This window comes from Impatiens glandulifera, chromosome 2 (genome assembly GCF_907164915.1).
Source record: "Impatiens glandulifera chromosome 2, dImpGla2.1, whole genome shotgun sequence".
Lineage (NCBI taxonomy): Eukaryota > Viridiplantae > Streptophyta > Magnoliopsida > Ericales > Balsaminaceae > Impatiens > Impatiens glandulifera.
Genome location: NC_061863.1, coordinates 23742785 through 23758251, shown reverse-complemented (window position 1 = coordinate 23758251; position 15467 = coordinate 23742785). Strand labels below are relative to the sequence as shown.

The 15467-nt window shown below is 32.0% G+C and overlaps 2 protein-coding genes across 2 annotated transcripts; one reads left to right on the top strand and one right to left on the bottom strand.

Annotated features, from left to right (window-relative positions):
* The first annotated feature begins 1761 nt into the window (after nt 1-1761).
* On the top strand, nt 1762-4824 carry LOC124925789 (transcription factor bHLH49-like). The gene is made up of 9 exons (XM_047465890.1): nt 1762-1855; nt 1953-1989; nt 2301-2360; nt 2447-3078; nt 3410-3589; nt 3669-3734; nt 3831-3899; nt 3981-4052; nt 4360-4824. The coding sequence occupies exons 4-9, from the start codon at nt 2449-2451 to the stop codon at nt 4510-4512; spliced, it is 1170 nt and encodes a 389-aa protein (XP_047321846.1). The 5' UTR covers nt 1762-1855; nt 1953-1989; nt 2301-2360; nt 2447-2448; the 3' UTR covers nt 4513-4824.
* Nucleotides 4825-5343: 519 nt separating this feature from the next.
* On the bottom strand, nt 5344-14492 carry LOC124924827 (DNA-directed RNA polymerase 1B, mitochondrial). The gene is made up of 20 exons (XM_047464817.1): nt 14375-14492; nt 13445-14272; nt 13171-13377; nt 12953-13086; nt 12774-12840; nt 12014-12072; nt 11687-11804; nt 11493-11606; nt 11239-11370; nt 10090-10506; nt 9945-9995; nt 8345-8415; nt 7507-7591; nt 7208-7360; nt 7027-7101; nt 6575-6664; nt 6429-6476; nt 6226-6340; nt 6028-6131; nt 5344-5940 (listed from the first exon to the last, which is right to left on the bottom strand). Exons 2-20 carry the CDS (start codon nt 14204-14206, stop codon nt 5830-5832), a joined length of 2913 nt encoding a protein of 970 aa, XP_047320773.1. The 5' UTR covers nt 14207-14272; nt 14375-14492; the 3' UTR covers nt 5344-5829.
* Nucleotides 14493-15467: the final 975 nt, after the last annotated feature.

Here is a 15467-nt window from a genome sequence, read left to right as displayed (position 1 = left end):
TATCGTTCTAATAAATTTATTAGTACCCTCTATCAATGACAACCAAAGAATATGATTTTGTATGCTTAAAACGAAAACAAACCTTAATATCATGTTAGAATAAATAAATAAAATCGTATTTAAATAATATATAAAATTATCTATTACATAAATATTTTATTAAATTAAAAAATATATAATATAATATAATATAATATAATATAATAGTGATATTATCCTATTATTATTATAAAGATATCTTAAAAATTTTAATTTTATATAAGATATAAATAAATATATATAATAACTATTTTACTTTAACCAGATCCCTGTATACATTTGATTTTGTTTAGTACTTGAACATGATAATTTTATTTATAAATGTAAAAATAGTTAAAAGATGACACAGACAAAAGACAACAACACAAACAAAATAATAAAATATAACTTAGTTTCTTCAAATAGATGTAAGCAATTTGAATATTGAACTGCCATTTCAAATGACAGAGTTTTTGAAGAGTGTTATCTTTTGTGAATACATGTGATTTGTCATATTCATAAGTTAATTATATATTTCTTTATCTTGGATTTAATTTGAATTTGATTATTTAAATAATTCATCCCTAAAATATCATTTTTTTTTCTTTTATATATTATTATGATCTAAATATTTTCACTACACATAACTCAACTTTTCTATGCAAATAACCACAATTCAAACAAAGACCTTACATGTATATGAATGTTTTCATTATTTTTTATTTGTTTAAATTTTGTTTTTGTTGAAAATAAAAATAGAGAAATAAAAAGAGATGAGAATAGTACCACAAGAAAATTAACAGGACTAATGTCTTTATCTTTTTATCCCAAAATTATTCATAAAAAATATAAATGATTGGAGTAAGTTATTTGTAAATAGTTTCCTTTAAGTTGTTTCTTCATCTAGTTAAAATTGATAGAAAATTATAAAAATATTGTAATGGAGGGTATAAGAATTATAAATCTTTAAGTGGATTCAAAGTTTAATAGGACATAATATTTTTAAATTTGTAATTCACACATCATTTCAATCAACTTTTTATTTTTATTTTTTTTATATTTGTAATATTGATTTATTTGCTAATTTGGATTCGGGCTGCAAATAAGTCAGGTTACTCGATTAAGTATTTATTAACTCGACTCGAACTCAAACGAGCTTATAAATTTGAGCTCGAACTCGACTCGACTATTTTTCTATCGGCTCGAGTTGACTTGAAAACTTGAATAAAATAAAATTTTCAAATATTTGTATAGAAAAAATATTTATTTTAAATTTTAGGTTTTAATATTAAAATAAAAAAATATTATTTATTATCATACTCTCGAAAAAATTTGACAAGTTTTCGAGTAAAAATTTATATGAGCTCGAGCTCGTATTGAACTTCGTCAAAATCAAACTTAAATCGAATTTTGACCGAGCACTCACACTGCTTACCTTATTTGAGGCCCTAATTTGGATAATAAATTAATATAATTGTAGAATTAATTATTTAATCAAACTAGCACAATAAGTGTGGTATGGTTAATGATAAACAACCTAATTTTCATGCAAGCGTGGGTATATATAAATAAATAAATTCAGGAGGTTTGGTTTGCAAATAGTACTGTTATTTGTAATGAATGAATCTTGTTCCCGTTTGTTGTTTTTTGTAAGAATATTGGTCAAGGTTGAAGAAGACCCTTCATTTTCAAAGTACCCATTTCTTGAATCTCTCTTCTGCAATTCTCTTTCTTTCTTTCTTTCTTTCTTGACTACTCATGTCTTTCTCTCTCTACCTTTATTTGAAGGTTTGGGCATCAAAACAGTGACAGTACATAGCAGTTGGCTAAGCTCAAAGTAGGGAAGAACCCTTTCAATCAACTACCCAAATTCAATAAAGTTGTTTTTATCTCTTTCAAAAGTTTCTTAAGAAGAAAGATTACATTTTTTGCAGAACCCAAAGTGCTGCTCCTCTGAATCAATCTGATACGGTTCGTCTTCTCCCTCTCCAATCTGTCTACTCTGTTATTTTTCTGACTAGGGTTTTGGGTTTGAACTTTGAATGCTTATTTATGGTGCTGAATTCAATGCTTCTGAATTCAATCGCCCTTTATTTGAACTGGTCTTGTGTATTTATTACAGACATTTGCTCTTTCTCTCTCTCTCTCTCTGGTCTATTTGCCCCATCCCCCGGAAGTAGGGGCTTTAAATTTTTGACATTTTTGCTTTAAGTTCTTCAATTCCTGTTTTAAATTTCTATGAGAAAATCCTCTGTTCACATTTACTAGTTTTCAATCTGCAGGAGGTTGCAGGACTTATTCGTGAAGAAGAAGAAGAAGTTGCTTATTCTGTCAGAATTACGGTTAGATTTTCAAAATGGTTTCCTGTCTTCCATGAATTGTAAACTGCTATTGGTTTAACTTTAGGTATTCTTTTCTTCTTCTTCAGAAATGGATATGGATGATTGTGGGAAATTTGATACAACAAAGGAGAAAGAATTAGAAGGTTCCGATTGGCAATTTGGAAGTTCTTCAAATAGAATGATTAGATCGATGTGTCCTGTTTCTCTCCTAGATCCAATCCCTTCTTCTTCTACTTCTTCCCATTCATCTGCAACTTTAATGGCTGCTTTGAGCCATCATTCCAACACATTTGATATGGGTTTTATTCCTTCAAACCAAATGATTCCTAGAATGCTTCCTCAAACTTTGTCCCAACAGTTTCCAACTGATTCTGGCTTCATTGAGCGAGCGGCTAGGTTTTCTTGCTTCAGTGGAAGCCATTTTGGGACAATACTGAACAACCCTTTTGCCATTAATACTGAATCCATCATGAATACTCACCCACAAGAGACATTTCCCGCCACTGGATTTCATTCAGGTGGAGTATTAAATGGAAATGAAGTATATGTTGCTACTGGAACTACTCCTATTACTAGTCCTGCAGTGATGAATGAGAAGAATATGCAGTCCAGTGATGAGGTCCAAGAAGAAGAAACATCTGTAATTGGTGAAGAGCCTTCTTCTACCATTTCCACAAAAGGCCTTATTAGCTCAAGAAAGAGGAAACGAATTGGTCAGGTAAAATTGATTATTATTTGTGGACAAGGGTATTTTAGATAAATTGATCTACATTTTGTAAATAGGTTATTGCACCATTGTACCCTGAAAATCTATTGAAATCTGGTTATATGAGAAGGGGATCATAAATGGATTATTGAGGTTAAATGACTAAAGTATTCTTTGTGGGTAATCTAGGATTTCTGGTTGATAATTTGATTTTTCAGTGGTAGATGATGAACCCTTGATCAAACATATTGTCTATATCATTATTTTAGATTAATGTTATTGGGTAATTTCTCACAAGATATTCTCTCTTATTTGAAAACTCATATTTGTTCTTCTTCTTTAGGAAGATGGGAATGAGACTGAAATTCAAGAGAAAGAAGAGCAAACAACACCACCAGTTTCAACTTCGAATGGAAAACAAGGTGGGTCTCAATCTCAAGCTTCGGATACACCCAAAGAAGAATACATACATGTAAGAGCAAGACGAGGCCAAGCCACTAATAGCCACAGTCTCGCAGAAAGAGTGAGTGATTTATTATTAACATTTTCCCTTTTTTTTTTCTCGGATGGAATCATTTATATTTGTTGTTTTTTCGGCTTAGGTGAGACGGGAAAAGATTAGCGAAAGAATGAAGTATCTTCAAGACCTTGTACCAGGATGCAGCAAGGTAGTAAAATTGTAAAATAAAATTCTTAATTGTTGTTTATGTTACTGTTAAGGTTATTAGAAAAAAAATATATATGTTTCCATTTTCTGTTTACAGGTTACTGGTAAGGCTGTTATGCTTGATGAAATCATTAACTATGTTCAGTCTCTTCAACGACAAGTTGAGGTATAAATTTGTATTCATTCTTCGGGTCCTAATGTGTGTTTGTCTTTTGTCGGAACTAATGACTTTCTTTCCTTTTTACAGTTTCTATCTATGAAGCTTGCGACAGTTAATCCACGTCTGGACTTCAATACTGAAGAGCTGTTTATGAAAGATGTATGATATACACTTGGGAGAGTTGGAGTTGGTTATTATGGAAAAAAAAAGTGTTTCTAAGGAAATTTAGCTACGATTTTCTTTGAACTCCTGAAATTATTTTCAAATAGCCCAATATCTGCTATGTTCTGCAGTTTTAAGACTGAAGAAAGAAAAGTAACAGTTAAAATTTTATATTTTTGCTATGAATTAACTGAATAACTGCTATTCTTTTGGAAAGCATATTAGAGCTATTGTTTATTTTGCTCCAGTTATTCAATTCTTTGCCGATCCTTACTAAGATTGTTCAATTTTCTGTCTGTTTCAGATTCTCCAGTCCCAAGTTGGTGCTTCGACTGCGGTACTTGGGTATTCACAGGAACTGGGCGTGCAGTTTCCTTCTTCTCAAGCAAGAATGAGCCATCCAGGCATAACCAACTCATCAGATATCCTTCAGAGACCCTTTAATCCTCAATTGTGACAGCCAATCAGCCATAGCTGGACAGGGAATTGCCACTAAAGAGGTTGAATTTGACAAGAAGAAGAAGATGATGATGCATAAGCGAAAAAAGAAAAGTTGATTTGTTGTCATGTTTGAACATGTAAGTACGACGTTCTTTTGTAATCGACATGGCTTAAAACAATGCCTTTTATGAGCGAGGATATGAGCTTGGTTGGAATTTGTATTTTCTTTCTTTCATCTATTTACTTGTCTAGTTTTTATTTAAACATAAGAATGTTGTTACAATTGACTGATATCAGATGGTTCAATGAATTTAAGTGTTTCAGAATAGTTGAAAGTAAAACTTGAAACTGTCCATTGTTGTATATTTGAATTTTTACACTCATATTTGAGACAGATTTATATAAAATCAAAATCTGAAGCATCTAATAATAAAAGTTAATACTTTAAGTAATTAAATTTTTTTCTATATATCTATATACTTAAATCATTAATCAAATTATTTCATATTCTTTATAAAAAAATATTTTATTATTATTATATGTTATTACCATTAAAGTCTTTTTAAACTAAGTGTGTCAATGTACTAAATATTAAGATTGTGTTATGCTCACTTCTTAAATTAAAAAATATATATATAATTTTTCAAAATTAAAACCAATGTCAAATGTCATCCAGTAAAATTAAAATTTTAAATAAAAAAAACATTATAATAATTCATCAAATTTCAAACCCAAATAATCTTTCTTTTTATCAAACAAAGATATTAAAAAAAAATATACATCATTATATTTTATTAGAATTTTTAATCAAATCAAAATTTAGCACATAACAGAGATAATGATAAAATGAAATTTAAAAAATGAATGATTTTCTTTTCCCTTAACATTATTAGCCAGATTGAGATGTTTAGAAGAAATGTATACATCAATATATAATATCTAATCTACAAATAACTGGTATATAAAAATTCTAATAACCCCAAAAATACAGTATGAAGGTTAACCATAGCCCATAACTCTAGATCATTTTCTTCTAGCCCGCATCCCCTCTCTTCTTTCTTCAGTGTTATACTTCAATCTTTGCAGCTGATCACAATTGAATTGGAGCTCACCTATTCCAATTATTTCTATTGTTATGGAAGCTCCCACCAAATCCCATCAGGTTTATATGGGTATTGGCTAAAAAAATGCTCAAATATACAAACTTCTCCACTTCCATTGATGAAGCGCGACGAATCTGCTCACCAGTTCGGAAATGCAAAGCACGCCGTCAATGAAGCATGCGAGTGTTTGCATCACTAGACAAACCGACTATGTCATAAACCCATATCAATTAATTGAAGAAATAAGGAGATTTCAGAACTTCTTTCAGATCAAAGTCTCCTCTTTCTGGTAAAGGAGGAAACTGTAACTTTGGAAACGAAGTCTGAAAACTATCTAACAACTGCAAAAAGAAAAAAAGTGTTAGGGAATGATTAGCGATACCCGAGTTCCTATCTCGTTGTTTTCACAACTTATTCAAGGTACTTACATTTTCTAGAATCGGGGCCTCGTAAAGTTCTACGAACTTCTCTCTCAGTATCTCATTCATCTGATCGATGTCACATGCATGTGTCCAATATGAATCATGAACTCCTGTCACCATTTAAATTCAAAATTTAAGGTCATCTAATCTAAAATACTATGCAGGCAACTTGAAATTAAGAAGGATTCAGAGTGAATTCAAAACCTGCAAAACTTAAGCCTACTCTGTTACAAGCAACAGCAGTCATCATCATATGAGAACCATCCAGTGAGTGAACAAAGTTAGGTGGAAAAGCTGTTTTCTGCCTTTGAACCATAACCTATAGCCATCAAATCATGAAAAATTATAATCCAAAGAGATTTTTTTCACATTAATTTAAGTAACTAACACATATATAGGTGGTAAACCTTGTCGGTTTCGCGTTGAAGTGTCAGTACTTGGAGAGAGGTCTTGATCTGCACAGGTATTAAAAAAATTAGAATATTTCTCAATCACAAAAACATGAACCATCATGAATATTAGATATAATGTGCAGAAGTAGGCAGGTCATTACAAAGCGTCTTCCCAGTTTGCAATAAGGCTGAATAACAGGAAGTCCAAGAGGAGTTGTCCATCGTACGGGGTGATTCTCCAACGCTATAATCTGATATAACAAAGAAAACAGTTAGGCCTATCATTAGATATGTATAATTGGTTATAATTCCAATTTAATAAGAATTGAAGTTGAATTACAATTCAATTTTTTGTTTGGAGAATCAAAGAATTGCAATTCCAGGGTGGAAAGGATGTAATTGAAACTTACAAATTCATGTTCAATTCCAACTGGAATTATAATACCAATTCCTTATTAAAAGTACACAAACAAAGCATTGGGAGTTAGACCCCCAATTCCAAACATAGCCATAACAAATTATTGAAAACTTTGCAGTAATTACCTTATTTATACAAATGGCCTCACGTAAATAAAAAGAAGAAAGATGAGGGTTTAGAAATAGAGAATTGAACCTTTGCACAGTCACCAAGCCAACTCATTATACTTCTTGCAGCTTCAAACATCTCTCCCAAAGCAGTCAATGTAGTCTACAGACAAACATTATTATAAGTCCAATTAATTCAAATATTCAAAAAAATTTGTTGGTTTCATTCAGATAATGAATAAAAATTTGTCAAAATAGCACGGCCTTACTTTGGCTGCATAACAGGCGGCAGCAAACAACTCAGTTTCTTTGACATCAACATCACGTTCTTTTAACCTCTTTAGGATTTGGTCTCGTGCACCAATGTAGGTAACACCATATACTGATGTCATAACTGTTTGCTTAACCAATTTCCTGTCCACCTATGTGTTTACCAAAAACAATAACAAATATGCCAATTTAATTAACTACAACAAAGATTGAGACCAAAAGGCTCACAAAAGCAGGTATATCGAGATAGAAGACAAATTTTCGTTGTGCATAAAACTAAAAGTTAATGCAATAATACCTGGTTAACTAAAAGCTTGGCATGCACTGCATTTGGTTCTATCAATGGATCCAATTCTGCATCATGCCTCATGATCTCCAGCACTCTGTGGCACAAAAAAGAAATGAATGGTTTTTAGGTTAGGAAAGAACAACACATCAGTGCGTCCATTCTTTAGGAGTGAGTAAGCACAGATACTACCAAATACTAAGGAACCATACCCATAAGGGACATAATTTCATGTACAGAAATGGAGAAAATGACAAATAAGTCTCAACAATTTGACCTAAAAAAAAACTTATTAGCCCAAAAGTTTGACAATTTTGTACAGATTAGCCAATTACCAGTGAGTTATAAAATAATACCAATGGCTGTAAAAAATTCATTGCTTTTAGAAGAAAATGACCAACAAGCACTGGAACTTTGGGTCAAATCTTTACCAAAAAATGCACATTGTAACCACTCGGGTGTGGAAAAACAGATAGACAAGAGATAAAAAGAATAAGAAAGACTTTATGGGTTATAAACGGTGGGTTCATTTATAAATCAATAGACACTTTGGAACAATTTTATACCCTTATTTTTTCAAATTCAAGGGCTTATTTGAGCTACAAAAGTTTCAAGCCTTAATCTTCTGAAATTATCTTGTAATTTTGTAAAGTTCATGGGTTTAGTTGAGCCTCCAGCAAGATTTTGAACTTATTTGTTCTTTCTCCTAGAGAAATTGTCAGTTATACTGAAGATGACATTGCTTTTTCTTATGAGTAGTAACTATTAAGATGCTGTAGAGAATTTTCTTTGAGGTTTCTATAAAAATATAATAATAAAAGAAACAAATATTATGGATTAATTATCTTGCCTTGCAGCAATTCCTGAGTAAACATCTGCAGGCTTCTCTCCAACAACAAGATTCACAGCAGCTGCTCCTAGCTGCAACAATTAGGAAAAAGCTATTTCAATCACAAAAGAAAAATACACATAAATTCAACAATGAGGATGTGTGTTACAACTTGAGAATGCTAAGTATTCCCACATTAATATTTTGGGTACTTTCCTCCGGTTCATTTGGATTTAATTGTTCCTTTTCTTTTGATAGTAGAGTGTAAGTGTCATTCTCATTACCACCTTTTTGTTTATTTTTTACATGTTGATGTAGATTGTAGGGTGCTTTGCTTTTGTCAGTGCTGTTGGGCTCCATTATTTTATTTTCAGAAAAGAAAAAATATTGCCACTTAGAATAAAATTAAGAAAAATATATACTCCTTGCATGTTTTAGTCTCTTAATTTAACAGAGTTATTGATGGGTATTTGGTCTACTCGTTCTCCTAGTTTCATTTACACACTTTCTTCTCCTACCTATAATAAGGAAAAACTAGGGAAAAAATTGAGAAAATTTGGTCACACTATAGATAAACTTGAAACAGGTTATTCACATGTGTTAGTGATGCGCTCAAGGGTTAGCCAGATATTACGGTGGAGATACAATGACATAGACGAAAAATATTAATCATCAAGAAGAACTAGGTTGTTATAGAAAACTATTAATAAGTCCCTAATTTTTTAGATATATTTTATATTGAGTTAGGCATGCCAACTCACCAAATTGCTATGCATATTGAATAGGTGGTAGTCTATGTAATATAGTTGGGCCATCAGAAAGATATCGATGAATATATGAATGAAGAATTCAGTCTAGGCATCTTATCTTGCTATTATTCGAGTCTCTTATCTTCTAATTCAATCTAATTTTTGTTACAAATTATACCGCCCTCAAGACGTAGTACCATATTGTCCATTATTGGAAAAGACTAAAAGCAAACATACTAAAAGTCTTGAACAAGCATGAGGATTAACTATAGTACCTAGGACCTCAATTTGTTATAAACCGCATCCAAGGTATATATTTTTTGTGATACCAGGGTGTTCGGGCTATAGCATGCGCACACTTTAACTAATCCCTGTGGAGAGACTAACACAACAACTCACTGTCATGAAGTTACATTATATTCTCAGTATCTGGCTTCCTTGAGAAAACATGGTCTATATCAACTGCATATGTTATTTAATCCATTAAGGCCAAATAAGCATTTAATCAGTTTTTATTTATTACTTTGCAGTTATTCACTACAAGTATGCGAGAATAACAAAAAATAAAACATAATAACAATCATGTTAATTAGCTTTCATACACAGAGAATTGGACGCCTCAATTTAATCCCAAATCTGCGAGCCTAGTTTGTTCATGCATTTCCTTTTTTTTATGCTTTCCTTGATTTGTTTGGTTTATTTTGAATGGATTAGGTTTTATTTCCTTTCTGTTTGTGATATTCAGTATGTTGGGCATCCTTTATTTTTGTGTGTTTCGTTGCACTTGCCAAGGGGTTTTTCATTCATTAAAACAGCCTTTCCCAAAAAAAATAATTAAAAACCAGAAATTGATTGAAAATGAGAAGTGTTACCTTGTCCCTCCCAAGAGCAGCATAATGTTGTAAGCCATTACATGAACCATCCTTCAAGAAGCACAATAGAAAGAAGAGAAAAAACAGCCTTAGATATTAGATTTTGGATATCATTTAACACAATTAAAATTGTATAGAATAATACCTGGTGAACTGGCATATGTGAAATGGTAGTCTCTGGTGAAGAGCTTCTTAAGGCTTCAGACAGATTAATACATGTTGCTAGGCACTGAAAAGGATCCTCAGCATTCAACCACCAGCGTTTTCCTTCCAAAGGGCGGTCAGCTGAATCAAATATATCATCGAGATGATTTTCGGTAAATGCAACTCGACCTTCATAGGATAGCTTGTCCACACCACCAGCATATAAGTTTGCCAAGTGTATTTTCAACCATCGTAAACCGGACTTCCCTAAAGGCCGTCCTTCAGCAAACTCCAATATGCCACGACATAAATCAGACCCGAGATGGTTTAAGTAAGGGTGCATTGGATATGCACGCCCTCGAAAATCAAGATTGTGAGGGTAGAAGAAACCATCTTCATCCTTCATCTTTCTAGCAACCTAATCACCAAAATGGTAATGTTTCAATCCATTGTTAAAGAAGGATATATATTTAGGATAAAAGTTTATTTTGCTGTCTCAACTTGCATCTAAAGCTCGTTTTGCTTCGTGCAACTTTTTAAAAACTGCTCAAATTATTTCTTGCCGTCTGTTTTGTGAACTTTGTTAAGTTTTAAATAACAATACACAGATTTTGACATCGGGAGTAATCTGAGCCATTTTAAAAGTTAAGGAAGCAAATCGAACCTACCGCATATTGAAGAAGAAAATGAGCTTATATATATATATTTTGAAAGGATAAAACTTTTTTAATCGATATGAATGTAGCATAAACTTCGGTGAAACATCTAAACATAAACAAAGTCAGGTACAAGTCTTGAAATGAATTAATCACATAAATAAAACATGATGAAACATCAAAAGAAATAAAGTCCTAAAGAAACACTCAAAGCTCCAAGTCGATAGAAATATGGTCAACTTGAAGGTCAATTTTTTTTCTTTTCGGGAAGAACATCAATCATGATCGAGATTGGCTCCCTTTCCCATCACAGTTCACGGAACTATAAATTATATGCATCTCTTTTTAATGTAAATAATCAATCATCTCATTTGATGAGAAAGTGAATTACTTGGTTCAAATGACCAAAATACCATAATTATTTTGATATTTTAAAAATGCTATAAAAAATAAGGATATTTGGTATTTTAATTGATGATAGGAGAGACACTTACAGAAAGTTTCAGTTCTGTATCACACCGCTGGGAATGCATTTCACAATTCGCCTTCTTGACCGTCTTAACTTTCCATCTCCATTTCTTGATTTCTGCTTCATCTTCAGTATCTGGTTCTACTGGGTAGGGGACCTGCACTACAAAAAAATCAAATAAGACTCACTATAACCAGAAAAATATCATTACAAGTAGAAAGAATCTGTCATTCAAGAAACCTATGTTTCCACAAAAATAAAATAAAAGGAGGAACTGACATCTTCCCGGTCAACCAAGTCTGCAATGCGACCACCACTAGCCCAAATTCTGTCTATTACAACAAGAACCCTTTTGTTGACCCTCCATTTCGTATTTCCAAGCGTATCAAGTGCCTGCAAGAAAAAAAACATTAAAATATAAACGAAAAGATTCAAAAGTCAGCAGAAACTAGTATAACCTTAAAATAATTTACCTCAAAAACAGGTTCTAGTTGTTTCTTTGTAGCTTTTCTCAGTGCATCACGTTGTACTTTCGCTCCATGTGTCCGCATAATATAAGATGGTAGAAAAAAGTATCCCCCTTTGTCATAGCTGTCAATGACCAAAGAAGTGAAAGAGTTCAGCCACTCAACCATACTTAACAAATAATTGAGATATCATTTATTGAACTGATTGTGTTAACATATGGGCATCCATTTGGTATACTCTTGCCTATTAACAGAACCCATACAAATATTTGAGTTGATTATGAAAAATCTTAAGAACAAACTCTGTATAAGAAGTTTGGTAAGGAATAATACCCGCTCCAATTAATTGGGGGCACCAGCATTGGCATGTATGGAATCACCATGTGCCTAGCCTGTTTAAATACTAGTTAGAATCATGCAATTAGCTCAAAAGTACATCATAAGAACAATTATTGCATCGCTCAAAATTTTAAAACAATCCAGTGTTTGTTTAATTGGAATTGAATTACAATTCAATTCTTATGTTTGGAGAAATCATTAGAATTATAATTCTAAAACAAACACGGCTTAGAATCATGCAATTAAATCAAAAGTATATCACAAGAACAATTACTGATTCTCTCAAAATTCGAAAACAATGGGGCTATGTTTGTTTTCATGGAATTAGAATTGAATTGTAATTCAATTCATATGTTTGAAGAAATCATTAGAATTATAATTCTTAAAAGAACATATTTAATCTTCTTATTTTATTTTCTTAATTTTTTTATTTTTTGTTTAATTCCTCTTTACTTTTAATATATGCAAATAACAAAATTTATAAAAATACATTGACATAGAGTTTTTCAATAAATATCTAATAAAACTAATAAAGTATAAAGTGACGTGCAAGTCAAATTAACAATGCTCCAAGAGAGGAAATTGAATTCGGATTTGAAGGATCAAGAAATTACATTTATTTTAATTCCTAAGGGATTTCTAGTTCTTTATTTTATGTCCTCATACAAACAATAGAATTCTCAGAGGAATCCCAAACAGAATCATCAATGATCAAGTTACAATGAAGAGGTTTTAATGTCGTCGCCATACTCACAGTTTTCTCAAGCCCTTTGCGTACAAGAGGATCACATTCAATGACCCCATATCTCCTTCTGCTTTTCCTATTATTAGAAAGACATAATAAACAAAAATCAATAACTAAAACATGACAACTTCTGGAGGAACAGGAACTTTACCAGAAAAATAAAAACTGAAGAGAAAGAATTTACTCACTGGTTCTCTTTTATGATAGTTTTTAAAGTGTGCATAAAAGCAGGGCGAATATCAGGTGGACCGTCACCCAACTGTTCAACCGGAGGTTGTATATATGCAGTTTCAATCAACAACTGAATCAAACGGCATCCAACCTGCAGAATTTATCAAGTATAAACCTTTTTTTTATATCAAAACTTACAAGAAAGAGTTCTTCCAAACACTTTTAGAAATCAAACCTTGATTTGGGCATCTTGTCCCCAGGGCTTCACATCATCTTGTTTTTTAACTATTTCTCTTACTTGTTTATGCTTCTGCTTTTTCAACAAGAAATCAATTTTTTTCCTTGTCTTTTGCTGTTCTTCAACCTTAATCTCATCTCCCTCTTCTAAATCCTTCTTAATATTCTTTTTCTTTGTCCTTTCCATAAACCAATATATTCTTGCCTGATTTATAGATAAAAAGTTCAAAACAAGAACGTGAAAATATAAACAGAAAAAAAAATCTAGTCACCTCTTGCTCAACAGCTTCACCAACCAAGCTCGCAGCCTGGACCACCCTGGCACTACCATTTCCATTTCCGGTCATCAAAAGTCCCATCAACTTGTGCATTGTAATAACTGCCATCATATCAGCCGGCAACTGATCAAATTGCTCTACCCTCATTTTCTTCCCTTCCTTGCACTTATCCTGTTCCACAAGGATTGCATTTCTCAAAGGCTCAAACCAACCCAGAAACAAGGACTTCATGTAAGGTAAATTGGGCGCAAGTTTCTGCTCACACATGTCTACAAGAAGTTCTTGATATTCCTTAGCCGCTTCTTCCCATGCTTCAGTCTCCATCTTGATTTGTTTCCTCCTTAGCAAATTATACTTCCCTTGCCCCATCCCACCGATTAACTTAGGTTGTTTTCCTTCAGAATCTCTGAACTCTCTCTCACTCAACCGGCTAATTTCTCCAATCAATTCCTGAACTTCGTCACTGTCTTCTTCTTCAGTTGAAACAATTGCCTGCGAAACACTTCCATAACTCCTAAGACGACTGCTTAAATTAAGCACGCTCATCTGATCTTTCAGAAAACCCAATCCGCCATTTTGAAGCCGGCCCACTACTGAATTTCCATAGTACTGATTTCTCGAAGATTCTGGGATAACACCCACTTCAGGAAAGCTATAATCTTGAAAGTAATTAGTAGAGCTACAAGGGAAGAAAGAACTGGAAGTCCTGAACTTCAGCTTCTTCAAAGAAGCTTGGGCGGACAGGCTTCTCCACATATTCAGTTGATGAAGCCAAAGCAGAAGCCTTTGAGGAAGATTCAAGCTCAATTAAATGGGTTGAATCTGAATGATGGTAAAAGATACTAACTTTAGTTTAAGGGGAAAAAAGAGTTGGGTTTGCAACTACCTAATAACTAATCAATGATAAGGAAGGAAGACAACAACCTGATGGAATGAATGATCTGATCGAAGAGAAAACTTGAGAAAGGAACTGGCGGAATTGGTGAATCTGTAGGCGGCTACGCCTGGCCTTAAACCCTCCCAAAACCTACATCTAATTGTATTTCAGAAATTGCCAATTCGTCATAGTTTCTTAGTAATAATATCAAAATAGGACAAAATATTACTTGATATTTAAAATAGGACTTCAAGTTTTATTTGTATGATAACTTTTAAATATAACAATTTTAAAAAGGATACTTTGATTTTTTAATATTTTTTTTGCTGTGTAGGAAAGATAATTTTAGTCTATTTTTAACATTTATAGTCGAGTTTTATAGGGTGTCAAAATGGTTTTATTTGTTGTGTCTCTATTTATTAATTTAGAAATATATAATTTTATGATTTTAATTCCATAAGATCCCATGATACACATAGAAATGAGATAAGTATAGTGATTCTGGTCACATGTAGTACAATTAGGGTCGGCCGAAGGTTGGACTTATGTAATTTATATATATATATATATATATATATATATATATATATATATATATATATATATATATATATATATATATATATATATATATATATATATATATAAATAAAAGTCTATTTTAATAAATAATTAAAAAATAATTTAGTTTAGTTAGTTTGTTATGCGATCGATTTTAAGAAAAATTAATTTTAAGGTTTGAAAATTTTAAATTTATAAAAACGAGGACAACTACAAAACTTACTATCCAATCGAATTTGATTTTCTTAATTTTTTCAATTTTTAGTTTCAATTTTTAAAATTTCATCACGACTAGGTAGTCTAGTCGTCACTTAATTTATAAAAATTAGCAAATTAAGAGATTCGAGTTCGGCGTTTGGTTACGTGTGGGAAAGAGTTTTTTAGACGCTATGTCCCATAACGCCCCTAAGGTCTCTACTAATTAACTTTGACGTTTTTAAAATCAATTACGCTTTACAATGTTTTTAAAAATTTTATATATTAACCTAGGATCAAATAAGGCACAAACTTACATAAAAAATAAAGTCAATAAAAACCCAAAGGAAAAGCCAAACAAAAAACCTAACATAAACATGACAA